The sequence below is a fragment of the Lepus europaeus genome, chromosome 14 (genome assembly GCF_033115175.1).
Source record: "Lepus europaeus isolate LE1 chromosome 14, mLepTim1.pri, whole genome shotgun sequence".
Lineage (NCBI taxonomy): Eukaryota > Metazoa > Chordata > Mammalia > Lagomorpha > Leporidae > Lepus > Lepus europaeus.
In genome coordinates this window covers 43,258,028-43,278,888 of record NC_084840.1, presented here as the reverse complement: position 1 = coordinate 43,278,888, position 20,861 = coordinate 43,258,028, and the positions used below count along the sequence as shown (strand labels likewise).

Genomic DNA, 20,861 nt, shown 5'->3' with positions numbered 1-20,861 from the left:
TGTCTGGTGATTTCCTATTGGAAACTTTTACGGAACAGCCCTTAATTAACAAGAGGAATGGGCAGGAGCATTGCTGTGGTACAGAAAGAATCTCCAGGAAGCTCTCCTCGGTGTTTTGCTGTTAAAACTTCGGCTTTCTTAAAACACTCTCCTAACAACCAGGTGTTAGGATGTTAGATTCTTTGGCCCATCAGAAAGTCAACAAGCAAAATATCTTGAGCATTCCCACAAAACTGTCACCCATAAACCCTGTTCTGGACCAGTCCACTTTTACTCTGACAGCATCAATTCCACCTCCTGGTAGTCACTGCTCTAATTGTGCTCAGTGTTCAGAATGGGACAGGCAAAGCCATGTTCCATTTCCTATTAAAATTCTTTGAAGAAATGCTTCAAGATTTTTTTTTTTTTTGACAGGCAGAGTTAGTGAGAGAGAGAGAGAGAGAGAGAGAGAGAGAGAGAGAGAGAGAAAGGTCTTCTTTTCCTGTTGGTTCACCCCCCAATGGCTGCTACAGCCAGCACACTGCACCAAACCGAAGGCAGGAGCCAGGTGCTTCTCCTGGTCTTCCATGGGCTGCAGGGCCCAAGCAACTGGGCCTTCCTCCACTGCACTCCCGGGCCACAGCAGAGAGCTGGACTGGAAGAGGAGCAACCGGGACAGAATCCAGCGCCCCGACTGGGACTAGAACCTGGGGTGCCGGCGCTGCAGGCGGAGAATTAACCAAGTGAGCCTTGGCTCTGGCTGCTTCAAGATCTTAATCCCACTTGTTTAATATTTGCATTGAAAGCACCACTCTTGTCTGAAGCTGATCTGGGTACAAAAGTTCTGGCATTCATCAAGCACCATTATCATTTAGTTCACTTTAATTTTTCTGTCAGAACTATTTTAGTTGAATAACTGAGCTATTTATGGTGTTGGCTATTGTTTCTTCTGTTACATGCTAGTCCTACTCAATTAGGGCAAAAACAAAATTCATTTTTTCTTTATAAACTGATATAGATGGTCTGTCCTGTGGGCTTCCTATTCAATATCATCTCATCCCTTTTTTTTAACATTTATTTATTTATTTGAAAGGCAGAGTTAGAGAGGAAGAAACAAGAGAGACAAGAGAGAGAAGGGAGAAGGGAGATCTTCCAACCATTGGTTCACTCCCCAAGTGGCTGCAATGGAGCTGGGTTGATCCAAAGCCAGGAGCTTCTTCTGGGTCATCCACATGGGTGCAGGGGCCCAAGAACATAGGCTTTCTTCTGCTGCTTTCCCAGGCACATCAGCAGGGAGCTGGATTGCAAGTGGAGCAGCCAGGACTCAAACCAGTGCCCATGTGGGATGCCGGCACTGCAGGCGGTGGCTTTAACTGCTACACCACAGGGCCAGCCATCCATCCCCATAACCTTTTCATAAAGCACTAATGACTTCTCCATTCTTCCACTAAGTTTCACCATAAATTTGTTCCGCATTTAATTTCAATAGAGTCCATGTTGCTTTGATAGAGCCTCTTTTCAAACTGATACCAGGGCCAGTGTTGTGGGAGAATACCTTAAGCTATGGCATCCCACCAGAGCACCTGTTCAAGTCCCAGCACTCCATTTCTAATCCATCTCCCTGCTGATGTGCCTGGGAAAACGGCAGAAGATGGACCAAGAATTTGGGTCCCGGCCATCCATGTGGGATGTCCTGATGGAAATTCTGGGCTTCTGGCTTTGGCTTGGCACAGCCCTGGCCACTGCAGCCATCTGAGGAGTGAACCAGTAGACAGAACATGTCTTTCCTTTTCCTCTTTCAAGTACATAAAAATAAATATTAAGGGGAAAAAAAGCACAACAAACAACTGAGGTCTGATCCTCCTCAGTGTTTCAAACCAAATCCTGTTCAGACATGTTATAACAAGTTTAGCACGAGCTTATTTTGGTACAAAAAATTTTTCTTCTTGCTATTAGGAATACAAAATAATATAGACACTATGGAAAAGTCTGGCAGTTCCCCAAAAGTTAAAACAACACTATTTTATAAATCAGCAGTGCCTCTGACATGTATATTCCCATGTTCAGAGCAGCATTATTCACCAAAGGCAAATGTCCATTACCAGAAGAATATATATAAAAAATATGGTCTATAAATAAAATGAATTATTATTCAACCTTAAAGAAATTTTGAGACATGCAACAATATGGATAGACCTTGAAAACATTATGCTAAGTAAATAAGCCAGGCACAAAAGACCAAATATTAATATTCCATTTATATGACGCACCTACAATAGGCAAATTTCACAGAAAGGATGAAAGAAGTAACTAGTAGCTAGGAGGGAAGATGGAGAATCATTCTTTAACAGGTACAAAGTTCCTGTTTGAGATGATGAGAAAGTTTTGAAAATGGACAGTGGTGTATTGGTTGCACAACATCATGAATATACTGAATGTCACTGAATTTGGACCATAAAAATGGTTAAAATGGTATATTCTATCAGATATATTTTATCAGAATAAAAATAATGAAGAAGGCCAGTGCCGTGGCTCACTTGGCTAATCTTCTTCCTGCGGCGCCGGCACCCCGGGTTCTAGTCCCAGTTGGGGGGCCGGATTCTGGCCCGGTTGCTCCTCTTCCAGTCCAGCTCTCCGCTGTGGCCCGGGAGAGCAGTGGAGGATGGCCCAAGTGGTTGGGCCCTGCACCGGCATTGGAGACCAGGAGGAAGCACCTGGCTCCTGGCTTCGGTTTGGTGCAGCGTGCGGCTGTAGCGGCCATTTGGGGGGGTGAACCAACAGAAAAAGAAGACCTTTCTCTCTGTCTCTCTCTCTCACTAACTCTGTCAAAAAAAAAAAAAAAATGAAGAAAATAATGAAGTACTAAGACAAGGGGCCAGCGCTGTGGTGCAGCGGGTTAAAGCCCCAGCTTGGGCCCCTGCACCCACGTGGGAGATCCAGAAGAAGCTCCTGGCTCCTGGCTTCGGATTGGCACAGCCATCCGGGGAGTGAACCATCGGATGGAAGACCTCTCTCCCCCTCCCTCCCACTCTCCTTCCCCCTTTCTCTCTCTCTCTCTCTCTCTCTCTCTCTCTCTCTCTCTCTCTGCCTCTCCTCCGTGTAACTCTGAATTTCAAATAAATAAATAAATCTTTTTTTTTTTTTAAAAAAAAAAAAGGTACAGGCCGGCGCTGTGGCTCAACAGGCTAATCCTCTGCCTGCGGCGCCAGCACCCTGGGTTCTAGTCCCGGTTGGGGCTCCAGATTCTGTCCCGGTTGCTCCTCTTCCAGTCCAGCTCTCTGCTGTGGCCCGGGAAGGCAGTGGAGGAAGGCCCAGTTGCTTGGGCCCTGCACCCACATGGGAGAAAGGGAGGAAGCTCCTGGCTTCTGACAGGCTCAGCTCCAGCCACCACGGCCATTTGGGGAGTGAATCAGTGGATGGAAGACCTCTCTACCCCTCTCTCTCTCTTTCTGTGTGTGTGTGTGTGTGTGTCTCACTCTTTCAAATAAATAAATCTTTTAAAAACAAGATATGGAGCTTCAAAGTCCATCAGAATATTTATAAGTGCTGATAACATTTTAAGTTTGCTAACACAGCAATATGGTTAAAGATGATGACAGGCTAAAAACCCCTTTACAGTTGTACATAAAGCTGGCACTATTCAACAATATAACTGAGCCCCAACAATCTCATATGCATATTAAATATCTCCTCTTCTGCTCCATGTGGTTTTTTTCCATTAAGTATTTGAATTTTTTATTTTTTTATTTTTTAAAGCCTGTTTTTATTGACTTGAGAGGCATAGCTATAGAGAGAGAGAGGGAGAGACAGAGAGAGGTTGTCCATCCACTGATTTACTCCCCAAATGGTCACAAAGACTGGAGCTGGGCCAATTCAAAGCCAGGAGCCCAGAGAATCTTTCTGGTCTCCCACGCGGATGCAGGGGCCCAAGCACCTGGGCTATCTTCTGCTCTCCAGGCCATCACCAAGGAGCTGGATCAGAAGCGGAACAGCCGGGACTTGAAACAGCGTCCACATGGGATACGGGCACCACAGGCAGATATTTAACTGACTATGCCACAGCGCCAGTCCTTTTTTTTAGTATTTCTACAAGCCAAACTGAAATTTTATACATACCACACAACTATATGTATTTATAAAACCTTAAAATTGAATGCAAAATGTAGTTAAAACACTATTTTTTTAAAAGGTTTAGGACTTGTAAGTGAATTTAAAGTATGATATGGCTGTTGTCCCTTTACTAAGAATTGAAGGGAAACTACAAATATTGTGTGTATATCATCAATGCAGGTACCCTTTTCAGAGTAAAAGGGGTTGCTAAATGACATAACACAAAAATAGCAGGTATAAACTGTAATTTACCAAGGCAAACTGGATATATGGGCATCTTAGCCAAAACTCTGTTCATCCACAAAAACCATCTTTTTATGAATAAATCTGGATGTTGAACCAGTTCTTAAGAGAGTGAAAAAACAAAGGCAGCATTTTTACCTAGCTGTGGCTTCTTTTTTCTCAAATCACAGATAGGACATAGAACAGATTTTAGAGGCATATAGATACCTGACACTGCCTATATCAGCTTTGATGAAGTAAAACATCAAAGTCAACTTTACTATTCACTAATATTACCCCAATCTCCCTCAACTGTATTGCCAGAATCACAGAAAACAGCTTTAACAGGATGCTGTTCTCTATCAAATCCTCATCATTTCCACTCCCATCCCATCTTACCACTCTCAGCCATTCAGAGTCAAGGTGAAGTCACAACTTTTAAAAATAAGGCAGCGGCTTTCTCTGCCTCTCTTCTCTCTGTATAACTCTCTGACTTTCCAATAAATAAATAAAATCTTTAAAAACAAAAAAAGAAAGAAAAATAAGGGGCTGGCATTGTGGTGCAGCAGATTAACACCCTGGCCTGAAATGCCGGCATCCCATAAGTGCGCCAGTTCAAGTCCTGGCTGCTCCTCTTCCAGTCCAGCTCTCTGCTATGGCCTGGGAAAGCAGTAGAAGATGGCCCAAGTCTTTGGGCCCCTGCACCCGTGTGGGAGACCCAGAAGCAGCTCCTGGCTTCACATCGGTGCAGCTCCCGCCATTGCGGCCAACTAGGAAGTGAACCATTGGATGGAAAACCTCTCTCTCTCTGCCTCTCTTCTGTGTAACTCTCTGACTTTCAAATAAATAAATAAAATCTTAAAAAGAAAATAACAAGGCAGCAGGTAAAGCCGCCACCTGCAATGCCAGCATCCCATATGGGCGCCAGTCTGAGTCCCAGCTGCTCCACTTCCAATCCAGCTCCCTGCTAATGTGCCTGGAAGACAGTAGAAGATAGCTCCTGCAGCCACATGGGAGACCCAGAAGAAGCTCCTGGTTCCTGGCTTCAGATCAGCACAGCTCCAGCCATTGCAACCATTTGAGGAGTGAACCAGTGGATGGAAGACCTACCTCTCTCTCTCTCTCTCTCTCTCTCTCTCTCTGCCTTTGCCTCTGCCTCTGCCTCTCAGTAACTCTGTCTTTCAAATAAATAAATAATTTTTTTTTAAAAAAGAAAGAACTCTGTCATGCTTAAAGAAAATGAAAATTAAGGTGTTAGCCCTCTCAATCACTCTTCAGGCACATATCAGAGTTATGCTACTATGCTTTCTCTTACAATACACACTTTTCCAATTTCCTATATAATATACAGAATGGAGCTCTTATGGCAAATCTAAAAAGGACAGATTTTTTAAATGAATTTTACCACAACACTGTTTGGCATAATGATGAATAATTCTTGCTCATTAACTTTACTGAAGTATCCAGAAGTCTTAATTTCACCATCCAGAGTGCTATTTGTATATATCATTGTTAAATATAGGATATTGACTCTTAAGATTAATCCAATCAGATAAGTAATACTGCTTGGATAAATCACCTTCTCCATACAAATTATACTGACTATATAGGCAGCAAACAACTCATTAATTGATATTTTTTATTACCCTTTATGTAACAAGTGCTATGCAAGGCTTTAGGAATAAAGTAGTAAACAAGAGGACACTGACACTGCTTAGAGCCTAGCCTGTGCCTTGAACTCTAAATTAAATGGATCTCTAGAATAAATTAGAGCTGTTGCATAAATATAAATGGTTGTTTCAAATTTGTATAAACCACAACACTGCTTATAAAACCACGAATTTCAGAAAAGTGTACTATCTTCACTTTGGCTTTTATAATTTCAATAGAACTAAAAGCTTTGTCATGTGTATTAAACAAAAACCATAAAATTCACCATGAAAAAGACACAGGAGCCAGCATTGTGGTTTAGTAGATAAAGCCACGACCTGCAACACCAGCATCCCATACGGGCACCAGTTCATGTCCCAGCTGCTACACTTCTGGTCTAGCTCCCTGCTAGTGCAACTAGGAAAGCAGCAGAGGATGGCCCAAGTCTTTGGACCCCTGCACCCATGTGAAAAACCCAGAGAAAGCTCCTGGATTCAGTCTGAATCAGCCCTGGCCATTGCAGCTTTTGGGGAATGAACAAGGGGTTGGAAGATTCATTTTCTCTCTCTCTCTAACTCTGCCTTTCATATAAATAAATCTTAAAAAAAAAAAAAAAAAGCAAGGAATAACTAGGTAACTAAAACAGCCTCTAACAAAGTATACTGATGACAGCTATAACCTTTCAATAACATCAAACTGTATGACTAGAACTAAAAGGTATTCTTTTCAACTTTTTTTTTTTTTTTTTAATGAAAATTTAAGCATAGGGGCTGGTGCTGTGGCTTAATGGGTAAAGCCACCACCTATGATGCCAGTTTCTCAAATGGGCACTGGTTTGAGACACAGTTGAGATCTAGCTCCCTGCTAATGTGCCTGGGAAAGCATAGGAGAATGGCCCAAGTGTTTGGGCCCCTGCACCCATGAGGGAGACCAGAAGTAGCTCCTGGCTCCTGGCTCTTGGCTTCAGCCTGGCCCAGCCCCAGCCACTGCAGCCATCTGGGGAGTAAACCAGCAGATGGAAGATCTCTCTCCCATTCTCTCTCCCTCTGTAACTGTCATTCAAATAAATAATAAATAAATCTTTTAAAAAATTGTAAGCATAACATGTACATAAATAAATTAGTTTCAAGTTTATAAGCTCAAATTAGAAAAAAGTTAAGCTTACAAAGTCCATCCATGAATCTCATCTCTAGATAACTTGCCAGAAGCACCCTGCTCTTTTTCTCCGACCCTCCAGGTCCTTGGGTGCTCCTCTCTCTAGCACTTTCCTACCCTGCAGTTCTTAGTGAATGCTTACTTTTCCTCCAGGTCACAGCTTAAGCATCTCTTATACTGAGAAATTTAGTCCTTGGCTCCCCCATATCAAGCTGAGCCTGGAATATTAGGTATTCCAGCTGCAAATTCAAATATCAAACTAAATTTGTCAGATAATAGTGTAAAGATAACAGTTAACATTTATGGAGTACATACTTTGTGCTAGATGCTATGCTAAGAACCTCATGAGCAGACAGCTCTTCACTGCCAGTTTAAGCTTTGGCACTTAACATCTCCCTTCTGATCTGTTTTTCTTTCCTCCCTTCCCTTCCTTTCTCTTTCAGTCTCTCTTCTCCCACATTCTCTTTAAACGCAACTGTTTTAAAGTTCCTAACAGTGGGGCCCTGGACCATATTTGCATATTCTTAGCACTTATCCTTAGCCATGACCTCTGGCACAAAAAAGATTCTCAAAATCTGAGAATGAAATAATTACTTATCAACTACTGTTGCTCTCCAGTGACAAAAAGTGAGAATACTTTCATTCTGAACAGTCCTAGAACAGGCAATGGCCAATGCTCAATAAAAAGTCTTGGAGATAAATATGGAAAACACTACTTTTTATCAGTAGTATTTAAAATAATCTTCCTTACAGAGCTCTATTTACTACCAACTTCTGCATAACTTCCACTCTGTTCACTTTCTAAGCAGAAAATGTACATGCTTTCATAAAACTTCACAAGACTGTAACAAAACCATAATGGGAAAATGCACAGTAAATAGTGCTAGAAGGAGCCGAAGATATGAGAAAAAAGACTGACTGAACACAACAACAATTCAGTATTAGAATGTGAAGATGAAGAGATTGATGAAATTCTGAAAACAGAATTCAAAAGATTAAGCACAGAATTATTCAAAAGCAATGAGAAGCAAATCTACGAACTAAAGAAATCAATACATCACATGAATGAAATTTTTCCTATGAAATTGAGATTTTTAAAGAGAAATCAAAAAGAAATTTTAGAAATGAAGAATGCAATAGATCAAATAAAAATGTGGTGAAATGCCTTAACAACAGACTTAGTGAGGCAGAAAAAAGAATATCCAAGCTACAAGACAAACTTTTGGAAATTTTTCAGTCAGACCAAAAAAAAAAAAAAAACGAAAAATCAAAAACAGTGTTAGAGATTTATGGGGTACTATCAAATAACCCAACATGTGGGGCTTAGGAGTTGTTGAAGGTGTGAAAATAAGAGAATGGACTAGAAGGCATATTTAGTGAAATAATTACAGAAAACTCCCCCATTTTGGTGAAAGTATGTCCAAGGTACAGGAAGCACATAGAACTCCTAGCAGATATGACCGGAAAAGACCTTTACCATAACACAATGTAGTCAAAGTTCCCACAGTAAAACATAAAGAAAAAATCTAAAATGTATACAAGAGAAACACCAAACTACTTTCAGAGATCTCCAATTAGACTCACAGCTGACTTCTCATCAGAAACTCTTCAGGCTAGGAGAGAATAGAGAGACACAGTACAAATTTTAAGAGAAAAAAAAAAAATGTCAACCCAGAACACTGTACTTTGCAAAGCCATTTATGAATGAAGGTAAAATACTTTCCCTAACAAACAGAAATTGAAAGAATTTATCACCACTTGTCCAGCCTCACAATAGATGCTTAAGAATGTGTTGCACACTCTGGTCTCAGAATCGGCCCTTAAGGCATTCGGATCTGCCTAAAAATGCTCATGAGAGCATTTCAGGCATGGAAAGCCAAGACACTGTGGCAAAAAATGGCCTACATGAAAAATCTCTGTGAGTGAGATTTCGGTAGAAAGAGGCCATCAAAGAAGGTGGTACCTTTCTCTGAAGGGAGGAGAGAACTTCCACTTTAAAAACGGTCCTGTCTAAATAATGATGGAGTTTGTGGACTCAAAAGGCTTCCATAGACTTAGCAGCTCATGACAAGAGCCTAGGGTGATCACTGATGTCATAAATAAGAGTGCCAATTGTTAAATCAACCACAGGAGTCACTGTGCACTTGCTCCCCATGTAGGATGTCCTTAATGAGTTGTACTATGAGAATTAATGGTAAAGCTTGTCTTCAAACAGTACTTTATACTTCATATCTCTGTGTGAATGAAAACTGTTGAAACCTTTACGTAGTATAGAGCTGATCTTCTGTATATAAAGATAATCAAAAATGAATATTAATGAAGAATGGGATGGGAGAGGGAATAAAAGGTAGGATGGTTTATAAATAAGTAAGTAAATGGGGGTGAGAGGCGGGTATGGGTAGAAGAACCACTATAATCCAAAAGTTGTACTTTTGAAATTTATATTTATTAAATAAAAGGTTTTTTTTTTTTTTTTTTTTTTTTGACAGGCAGAGTGGACAGTGAGAGAGAGAGAGACAGAGAGAAAGGTCTTCCTTTGCCGTTGGTTCACCCTCCAATGGCCGCCACGGTTGGCGCGCTGCGGCCAGCGCACCGCACTGATCCGATGGCAGGAGCCGGGTGCTTCTCCTGGTCTCCCATGGGGTGCAGGGCCCAAGCACTTGGGCCATCCTCCACTGCACTCCCTGGCCACAGCAGAGAGCTGGCCGGGAAGAGGGGCAACCAGGACAGAATCTGGCGCCCTGACCGGGACTAGAACGCGGTGTGCCGGCGTCGCAAGGTGGAGGATTAGCCTTGTGACCGCGGCGCCGGCCCTAAATAAAAGCTTTTTATAAAAAAAAAAAAAAAAAGCTGTTGGCACATTACTGAGGAAAGAACACTTCATCGACTATACGGAATATGAACATTCCTCCACACAATGAAGGCAATCTATGACAAACCTACAGTCAGCATCTTATTGAATGGGGAAAAGTTGGAAGCATTCCCCCTAAGATCCAGAATCAGACAAAGATGCCCACTCTCATCATTGCTATTCAATATTGTCCTGGAAGTTTTAGCCAGAGCCACTAGGCAAGAAAAAGAAATCAAGGGGATACAAATTGGGAAGGAAGAAGTCAAAATATCTCTACTTATAATGATAGTATTCCATATATAGGGGATCCAAAAGACTCTTAGTAGACTATTGGAACTCATAAAACAGTTTGGTAAAGAGGCAGGATTTAAATTAACACACACAAAAAAATAACAGCCTTTGTAGTTACAGACAATGCCATGGCTGAGAAAGAACTTCCACTAGGGTTGGCGCTGTTGCATAGTGGGCTAAGTTTCTGCCTGCATTGCTGGCATCCCATATGAGGCGCCAGTCCAAGTCGTGGCTGCTCCATTCCGATCCAGCTCTCTGCTATGGCCTTGGAAAACAGCAGAAGATGGCCCAAGTGCTTGGGCTCCTGAGCCTGCTTGGGAGACCTGAAGAAGCTCCCGGCTCCTGGCTTCAGATCGGCCCAGCTCTGGCCATTGTGGCCATTTGTAGAGTGAACCAGCAAGCAGATGAAAGACCTCTCTCTCTCTCTCTCTCTCTCTCTCTCTCTCTCTGTAACTCTTTCAAATGAAATCTTAAAAATAAAACATTTATTTTAAAAAAAAAAAGATCCCATTTACAATAGCTATAAAAATAATTAAATACTTTAGAATAAATTTAACCAAAAAGGTGAAAGATCCCTACAATGAAAATTACAAAACATTAAAGAAATAGAAGACCCCACAAAAATGGAAAAATCTTCGATGTTCATGGATTAGATCAATATAATCAAAATACCCATACTACTGGAAGCAATTTACAGATTCAATGTGAACCCAATCAAAATACCAAGGACATTCTGCTCAAATCTAGAAAAAATGATGCTAAAATTAACATGGAAACAAAAAAAGGCCCCGAATAGCTAAAGCAATCTTATATACCAAAACAAAACCAAAGACATCACAATACCAGATTTCAAGACATACTACAGTGCAGTTACGATCAAAACAACCTGGTACTGGCACAAAAATAGATGTGAAGACCAATGGAACAGAACAGAAACTCCAGAAATCAATCTACGCATCTGCAACTAACTTATTTTTGACAAAGGAGCGAAAACCAATCCCTGGAGCAAGAACAGTCTCTTCAACAAATGGTGTTGGAAAAACTGGACCTCTGCATGCCAAAGTATGAAACTAGACCCATACCTTACACCTTATACAAAAATCCAATCAAAACAGATCAAAGACCTAACTCTACAACCCAATCCCATCAAATTACTACAGAACACTGGGGAAACTCTGCAAGACATTGGCATAGGCAAAGAGTTCTTGGAAAAGACTCCAGAAGCACAGGCAATCAAAGCCAAAATTGACAAATGGGACAATATCAAGCTGAGAAGCTTCTGCACTGCAAAAAGAAAGACTCAGCAAAGAGGCAACAGACAGAATGGGAGAAAATATTTGTAAGCTACACAACTGATAAAGGGCTAATATCTAGAATCTTATTTATAAAGAACAAGAAATTCATCAACAACAAAACAAACAATCCAGTTAAGAAACAGGCAAAGGGACTTGAACAGGCATTTTTCATGAGAGGAAATTCAAATGGCCAACAGACACTTGAAAAAATGCTCAGGATCACTAGCCATCAGGAAAATACAAATCAGAATCACGATGAGGTTTCACCTCACTGCAGTTAGAATGGCTCTCATTCTGAAATCAACAATCAACAAATGTTTGTGAGGATGGAGAAAAGGGTATCTTAATCTACTGTTGGTGGTCAGCCGCCTTGGAAGACAGTATGGAGATACTTCAGAAAGCTGAATAAAGACCTACCATGTGAACTAGCCATCCCACTCCTGGGAATTTATCCATACCAAAAGAAATCAGCATATGAAAAAAGTTTCTTTATTCCCACGTTTATTGCAGTTCAATTCACACTAGCTAATATATAGAATCAACCCAGATGTCCATCAACCGATAAAGAAATTTATCCGTCCATCAACGGATAAAGAAATTATGGTACACATACACAACAGAATACTACTCAGCTGTAAAAAAGAATGTAATCCTATGTTTTGCAATAAAATGTATGCAACTAGAAAGCATTATACTTAGTGAAATAAGCCAGTCCCAAAAAGACAAGTTATCATGTTTCCCTAATCAGGGGTAACTAACAGAGTACCTAAAATGTAATGTATTGCAGTGAAATGGACATTCTGACATTCAATGATTGTTTATATCCCTTGTCTCTTCCGCTAAGGAACAGTGTTTTTCTTCCTCATACTATTTGTTGCACTCTTTTACTTAGTGTAGGGTTAACCTTACAATCATTAAGTAATGGAAAGCAGATCTCTAAATATTTAGAGTGGGAATGGGATAGGGAAGAGCAAGCAGGGTTGCAGCATGGGTGGGAGAGAAGGAAGTATCACTATGTTCCTAAATCTGTATATATGAAATAGATGAAACTTGTATAACGTAAAAAATAAAATTTAAAAAAAAAAAGAGAGATTGGCAGAAAAGTAAACTCTTGTGGAATTCAGGAGAGAATTTACAGAAGAGATAATTAGCTTTGCACATGTGTCAGGGCCAAAGTACATATTTTTCTTTTTTTGAAGATTTATTTATTTGAAAGGCAGAGTTAGAGGCAGAGGCAGAGGCAGAGAGAGAGAGAGAGAGAGAGAGTCTTCCATCTGCTGGTTATCTCCCCAAATGGCCACAACAGCCAGAGCTGGGCTGATCCAAGGCCAGGAGCTTCTTCCATGTCTCCTACAAGGTTGCAGGAGACCAAGAACTTGGGCCATCTTTTTTTTTTTGACAGGCAGAGTGGATAGTGAGAGAGATAGACAGAGAGAAAGGTCTTCCTTTTTGCCGTTGGTTCACCTTCCAATGGCCGCTGCGGCCGGCGCATCTTGCTGATCTGAAGCCAGGAGCCAGGTGCTTCTCCTGGTCTCTCATGCGGGTGCAGGGCCCAAGGATCTGGGCCATCCTCCACTGCCCTCCCGGGCCATAGCAGAGAGCTAGCCTGGAAGAGGGGCAACCAGGATAGAATCCGGCGCCCCAACCGGGACTAGAACCCGGTGTGCCGGTGCCGCAAGGTGGAGGATTAGCCTGTTAAGCCATGGCGCCGGCTGGGCCATCTTCTACTGCTATCCCAGGCATAGCAGAGAGCTAGATCAGAAGTGAAATAGCCAGGACTCGAACCAGTGTCAGAAGGGATGCCGGCACTGCAGGGGGCGTCTTTACCTGCTATGCCACAGCGCTAGGGGGCACATCTTAAAATCATCTGCACAGCAAATATGGGGTTACTCATATCTAAAGTCACCAATGTTAAAGTAGAGGAAGCATGTCTTTGATGCTTTCCTGATACCTTCCATATTGGTTTTTTTATTTAATTTTTAATTGACAAATACAAATTGTGCATATTTATCATGTACAAGTTTTTTTTTTTAATTTATTTGATAAGTAGAGTTATAGACAGTGAGAGAGAAAGGTCTTCCTTCCGTTGGTTCACTCCCCAAATGGCCACCACAGCCGGTGCTGTGCCAATCCGAAGCCAGGAGCCAGGTGCTTCCTCCTGGTCTCTCATGCGGGTGCAGGGACCCAAGCACTTGGGCCATCCTCCACTGCCCTCCTGGGCCACAGCAGAGAGCTGGACTGGGAGAGGAGCAACTGTGACTAGAACCCCGTGCCCATGTGAGATGCCAGCACCACAGGCAGAGGATTAAACTAGTGAGCTATGGTACCAGCCCCTCTACAAGATTTTTTTTTTTTTTTTTTGACAGGCAGAGTTATACAGAGAGAGAGACAGAAAGGTCTTCCTTTTCCATTGGTTCACCCCCCAAATGGCCGCTACGGCTGGCACACTGCGCCAATCCAAAGCCAGGAGCCAGGTGCTTCCTCCTGGTCTCCCATGCGGGTACAGGAGCCCAAACACTTGGGCCATCCTCCATTGCACTCCCGGGCCACAGCAGAGAGTTGGACTGGAAGAGGAGCAACCGGGATAGAATCCGGCACCCCAACCGGGACTAGAACCCGGGGTGCCGGCACCGCAGGCGGAAGATTAGCTAAGTGACCTGCGGCGCCGGCCTCTTCAAGATGTTTTGAAATATGCATACACTGTAGAATAGCTAAAATAGAGCTAATTAAAATGTGCATTGTCTCAAAAAAACAAAAGCAAGCAAAAAAAAGACTGATGGTAATAAAATAAAAAATGCAAGTTAAATAAAACCCATATTAAGCCTTTAGAAAACTTACTCAAAGTTTCCATCAAGTATCTTTGTAAAAGATAAGCAAATTCTCACTCTCTCAGAAAGCTTCTCAATATCCATTTTGATAGTTTAATACATTTTGTAAGATAGATAAAGACCAGAAAAGAAAAAGAGCCAGGGACGTGGGTAAGAATAAGGAATAGGGGCTGGCGCTGTGGTGTAATAGGCTAAGCCTCCACCTATGGCACCAGCATCCCATATGGGCACTGGTTCGTGTCCCATCTGCTCACTCCTCTTCAGATCTAGCTCTCTACTATGGTCTTGTGGTCTTGAAAAGCATCAGTGTGGGAGGCAGACCCAGAAGCAGCTCCTGGCTTCAGATCGGCCCAGCTCTGGCTGTCACTGCCATTTGGGGAATGAACTAGCAATGGAAGACCTTTCTCTCTGTCTCTCCCTCTCTCTGTCTGTAAGTCTACCTCTCAAATAAATAAAATTAAAAAAAAAAAAAGGAATAAAGAAGTATCTTTCGTCTTTCCATCCAAAAATATGTTTCTCACTTGCTGAATAATCATGACACAAATCACACTATTGTAAAGTGTCATGAGTAGCAACAAAGCCTGGAGTTAGTTTTGAAGGTCAGGTTGTATAGCCAAAATCGCAGTTAATCAATACTCCCTTACTAGGAAGTTACCTGTTGGAGAATGAACTGCATCATCTCCCAAATGTGTCAAAAACACCTATCTTTTCCTCACTTATTAAAGCAAAACTATTGCTTTGATTACTAATTGAAGTAGTTGCCTCACATATAACTAGCTCCCTGCTTTGTAAAAAGTACATACTCTGAGTATCTTGCTGTATTGAGGGTGATTCTTTAATGGATATATGCATATTTTTATTTGGGAAGGGTATATGAGCCTACACAGCTTTTACAGGTCTTAGTTGCTAGTAACTGGCAAGCACATAATAGCTAAAAGATACAGGAACTCAAATTGTTGCTTAAAGAACTAAATACTTCCAGAAACTAACATAACATTAGGCTTCCTAAAAAGTTTATGAAAAAAATGGAATTAAAAGCTTATTTGGGGGTAAAAACAAGGGAGAGAGACACATGGCAAAGGTTGATCAAACCAGTTAATACCATCTTGAGTCTGGTCCTTCCATTTTGATCTCTCTCTCTCACACTCTCTCTCTCAAAAGAACACTGACAACTTGGTAGTCTAAGTGGCAGATGATTCTTCAGCTATAAAGTGTAAGTTGTTCTGACAAGGTCAGAAAGACCATGCCTAAGAGGTTAACTCTGAAAGCACACACAAAGGAATGTTGCATAACATGTTCCTATCCCTTCTCTCCATTAGGTTGGCAACTGTATAAAATTTTTCCTTCATCCGCACTCCTGGGCAACAACATCTTGCTACAGCTTCTAACCAGATCATCTGTGTACTTCTGTCTAGACTGCCCTATGTAAACTGCCCTAATTAAACTCTTTTAATATGGGACTTCCTTTCTCATTCTTTGCTCTTAGGATTCCTTCTCAGTTTGGGGCAATACACAAATTACTGACATTCAGACACTATTTGATGTTGCCCTTCCAATTCTAACATGTTTAAGTGGATTATTTTTCATACACAAAATTGGGAAATAGTCTATGAGCTTCCAGTTGAAGGTCAGAAATAGTCACAGCTCAGTTCTGGAGAAGACAATACAGAACCAAGAAAAACATTTTTAACAAACTCCTTCCTAGTATTTTTCACAAAATACCAGTAATGACTATTATTTTATTCTACTAATTCTGTTTGAATAAAGAAAAAATTTACCACCCAAATATATCCATTAGCCAAGTAAAAGAAAGTTGCCTCATACTTCCCCACTTTCAGTTAACTATAACTTTAGATAAAGCTAAGAAAAGGCAATTAGTACATAAAATAACAGAACAAATGAATCTAGAGATCAACCATAGAACTTCAATATTAATTAAATCAATTTAATTATGCCCATCAAAACAGGAAACCTATTATGCAAAAATATGTTTTTAAAAAAAAAAAAAAAACACCGTTACTATCATTCTGAAAGTTCTGTTGATTTCTAAACAGAGACTGTTCAGTCTATCATATGACCAAATTGGCCAGGCATTGTTCACTGCTTACTCATACACTGGATCTGCATACTAAATATCACGTGAATATCTTGAGAAATCTCAAAAAATTTCAGAATATTTTAATGCTCAGCAAAATCAAAACACTTCAAGCTTTTGAAAAAGCATCCTAAAATCTATATGAAGCAATAGGGATTACATCTACTTGGTTTGAGATTGATACAATTACTAAAAACTATTAAATTTTATTCAATATTAAAGGGTATCAAATATCTTACATGTCTCCAACCAAAACTGTGTTAAACTAAGAAATGATTTCTAAGTGTGTCTAACACTGATAGACATTGAGAGAAATATATTTCTAAGACTGATAGAAATTGTGTAATAGCAAAAGCAGAATAGTGGCAATAATATGCTTCCCGTATATGACTGGGTAGAAATATACTCACATTTGTGCAAATAAACAATGGAAAGATACAAAAGAAAGAAAAGTGGTTATCTATAGGGGAGGGAAACAGGGATAGGAGTTAGACTTGTCAATGTTCAATTTTTTTTTTTACTTTTGATTTTTTTTTTTTGACAGGCAGAGTCGACAGAGAGAGAGAGAGACAGAGAGAAAGGTCTTCCTTTTGCCGTTGGTTCACCCTCCAATGGCCGCCGCGGTAGCGTGCTGCGGCCGGCGCACCACGCTGTTCCGATGGCAGGAGCCAGGTGCTTCTCCTGGTCTCCCATGGGGTGCAGGACCCAAGGACTTGGGACATCCTCCACTGCACTCCCTAGCCACAGCAGAGAGCTGGCCTGGAAGAGGGGCAACCGGGACAGGATCGGTGCCCCGACCGGGACTAGAACCTGGTGTTCTGGCGCCGCAAGGCGGAGGATTAGCCTGTTGAGCCACGGCGCCGGCCTACTTTTGATTTTTGAGCCATCTGAATATATAGTATTTTTAAAATACATACTTCGGGGTCAGCACCGTGGGTCACTTGGTTAATCCTCCTCCCCATATGGGCACCGGGTTCTAGTCCTGGTTGCTCCTCTTCCAGTCCAGCTTTCTGCTGTGGCCTGGGAGGGCAGTGGAGAATGGCCCAAGTGCTTGGGCCCCTGCACCCACATGGGAGACCAGGAAGAAGTACCTGGCTCCTGGCTTTGGATCGGCGTAGCTCCAGCCGTACTGGCCATTTGGGAAGTGAACCAATGAAAGGAAGACCTTTCTCTCTGTCTCTCTCTCTCTCACTGTCTACAACTCTTCCTGTAAAAAAAAAAAAAAAAAAAAAAAAAAAAAAAAAAAAAATTCATGTATTTTCTTTTCATAAAATACATACTTACATATATGTATGTTTTATCCATATGTGTGGCTTAAATAATAATAAAAAAGGAGTTTTTAAAATTTATTTTATTTATTTGAAAGATAAAATTAGAGAGGTCTTCCATCTCCTGGTTCTCTCCCCAAATGGCCACAACAACCAGGGCTGGGCTAGCCTGAAGCCAGGAGCCAGGAGCCAGGAGCTTCCTCTGGGTCTCCCATGCAGCTGCAGGGGCCCAAGGACTTGGGCCATCCTCCACTGCTTTACCTGGCACATTAGCAGAGAGCTGAATCAGAAGAGGAGCAGCCAGGACTCAAACCAGAGCCAACGTGGGATAGCTGTGCAGCAGGCCAGGGCTTTAACCCGCTGCTCCACAGTACCAGCCTCAAAAAGTTTTTTAAAACAGGAAAATTGAAGAATTTTTCACATCACCGGGAGCCTATTTCTGGATCACTGTTCTAACCAAACAAAACTTCATAATAATGGAACCTTTTTCTCCTCTCTTAAAATCTGAGAAGATTCTTCCAACTAAGACAATTCTAGAGAGATGGTTTCATAAAAAGGGGGGAGGGGAAAAAAGGACTAAAATAACATGAATTATTTTATCTTTGCACTAAATAATTCCATTATATATAATGATTACAAATTATTTTGACTAAAAATAGACAAAATTACTAAAAGGGAAATGTGTTTCCTAAAGTCCCTCCACCATTCCCAAATCAGATCTTACATAGTTCTCCACACCTTATAAAACTTCAGACTAACACCAAATAGTAAAAATTTTTTTAAAAATCTAGATTGTTGCCTAATATACAAATCATCTTATGAACAACATTCCAATCTGTAACTTTCCTGCACTTCAAACTACTCTATCAGAATTTGTCTCAGGAAAACTCAAATCCTCTTTCCCCTGTCACCCAAATTACAAGTCTTGGGGTCTTCTCTAAAGCGCACCGGGGATACTTCACTGACAACCTATAACTTTGCGCAGAATTCTTACATTACCATAAGCAACAAGTATCTAAACATCTGTGTTCCTAGGCAATATAAACCAGATATCCACCACTTTTTCATACACACTAAGTATAAAATAGTGTAAAAAATTAAAAACAAGTTACAAATGGTAAAAAGGGCTGGGCATAGGATAGAATGAGTAATTGTTTCAGTTTGGGATGATGAAAAAGTTCTGGAGATAGTGATGATACCCTGCACAACAATGTTAATGCCACTGAACCACATACTTTATTAAAATGATAATGGGGCAGGGGTTGTCCTGAGGTGTTTAAACTGCAACTCACAATGCCCACATCCCATATTTGAGTGCCAGTTCCAGTCCTGGCTACTCTACCTCTGATGAAGCTTCCTAGGAGGTAACAGGTGTTGGCTCAAGTGCTTGAGCCCCTGTCCCCTGTGCAGGAGACCCAGAAGGAGTTCTGGACTCCTGGCTTTGGCCTGGCTCAGCCCTGACTATTGTAAGCATTTGGGGAGTGATTCAGCAGATAGAAGACGGATCTCTCTCTCTCTCCCCTCCTCTCTCTCTCACTCTGCCTTTAAAGTAGATGAAAATATTTTTTAAAAGCATTCCTATGGTAATTACTGTCAATGAGGACAAAATACGCTTTGAAAAAGTAAAATGTTAAAATGGTGTTTTATTTTACACATATTTATCACAACAAAATAAATTTAAAAACAAATAGAATATTAGAAATGTCACCACAGGATACCACAGTTAACTGTTCACCTAAAAAGAATCTTAACAATTTTTTATGACTAACCTGTTCTGGGACTATATAATCCAATTCTGTAATGCTTACCTATTATGCATGTAGGTACAAGTGCCTACAGTTCCCAAAATTTTTTAGAGGCAATCATTTTCATTTCCTTTAAAATAATTAAAAAATGAACTTGTAAATCAAAGAAAATGTTTTAATATGCAATATTAATATAGTTTTCTTTTTAACAGCATAGTTATCAAATATTTAAGGAAGGGGCCCATGAAAGCAAGAGACCCGAGCCCATCAAAGTCATAATGAGACTATCAAGGTATAGCAAGAAAAGTGAAACACAACTGGTATGTATACAAAGGAACATTCTTAAATAAAAATCACATACATGAGCAATTAATGAGGGTCTGACATTTTTAAAAAAGCCTCAGTAATATTAGAATGATATCTTAATTATCATTTAATCCTTTTCAAACAACTCTATTAAGAATAGCTATGAAAAATTACTCCATTTACACAAATATTTGGAGATTAACTTGTGAAGATTTAAAGAAAACAGAGAATAAATGCCAATTGTGGGAACTGGGGATTGAATCAGTGGATTTCAAAAAGCCTATCTATCTCTTTCTCTCAATCGCTCTGCCTCTCAAAATTAATTAACAATTTAAAATCAGAAAAAAAAAACCTGAAAATTTTTTCTGCTATAACGTTAACATGAAGAAAAACAAAACTGAACTTTATACCTTCATTACACCTCATACAGAATTTCAGATGGGTTGCAAATTTGTTTTTATAACTAGAAAAATATATAGACTATTTCCAGTAATAAGAGGAGGTGAGGCCGGCGCTGCGGCTCACTAGGCTAATTAATCCTCCACTGGCGGCGCCAGTACTCCGGGTTCTAGTCCCGGTTGGGGCGCCGGATTCTGTCCCAGCTGCTCCCAGCTCTCTGCTGTGGCCTGGGAGTGCAGTGGAGGATGGCCCAAGTGCTTGGGCCCTGAACTCGCATGGGAGACCAGGAGGAAGCTCCTGGTTCCTGGCTTCGGATCGGCGCAGCGCGCCAGCCGTAGCGACCATTAGAGGGGTGAACCAAAGGAAGGAAGACCTTTCTCTCTATCTGTCTCTCACTGTCTAACTCTGCCTGTCAAAAAAAAAAAAAAAAAAAAAAAAAGTAGGCTATCCAATCTTCAACAAATTGTCACAAAATATGACTTCAATCAAAAGTGAGCAGAGTTCCACCATTTAACCATGTTACGTTATATATTATCTAATCCCACAGTCACAATAATCCTCCTATAAGGAAAATCCTATTTTTATTCTTAAGTGGTAAACTAGAAAAGTAAGGCCCAGAAAGGTTAAATCTCTTACCCAGTATGACAAATCACAGGCAGGATCTGAA

The 20,861-nt window shown here is 40.9% G+C and overlaps 1 protein-coding gene across 2 annotated transcripts in view; it reads right to left on the bottom strand.

The window, feature by feature from the left end:
- The window catches only part of STAM (signal transducing adaptor molecule), an 84,831-nt gene that overhangs the window by 47,048 nt on the left and 16,922 nt on the right, over positions 1-20,861 (bottom strand). The window contains exon 2 of one of the 2 annotated variants that reach the window (XM_062210522.1): positions 19,553-19,619. The exons of the other annotated variant lie outside the window; for it this stretch is intronic. Coding sequence (XP_062066506.1) covers positions 19,553-19,563 — 11 coding nt within the window. The 5' untranslated portion in view covers positions 19,564-19,619. The remainder of the gene's footprint in view (positions 1-19,552; positions 19,620-20,861) is intronic. 2 annotated transcript variants of the gene reach the window in all.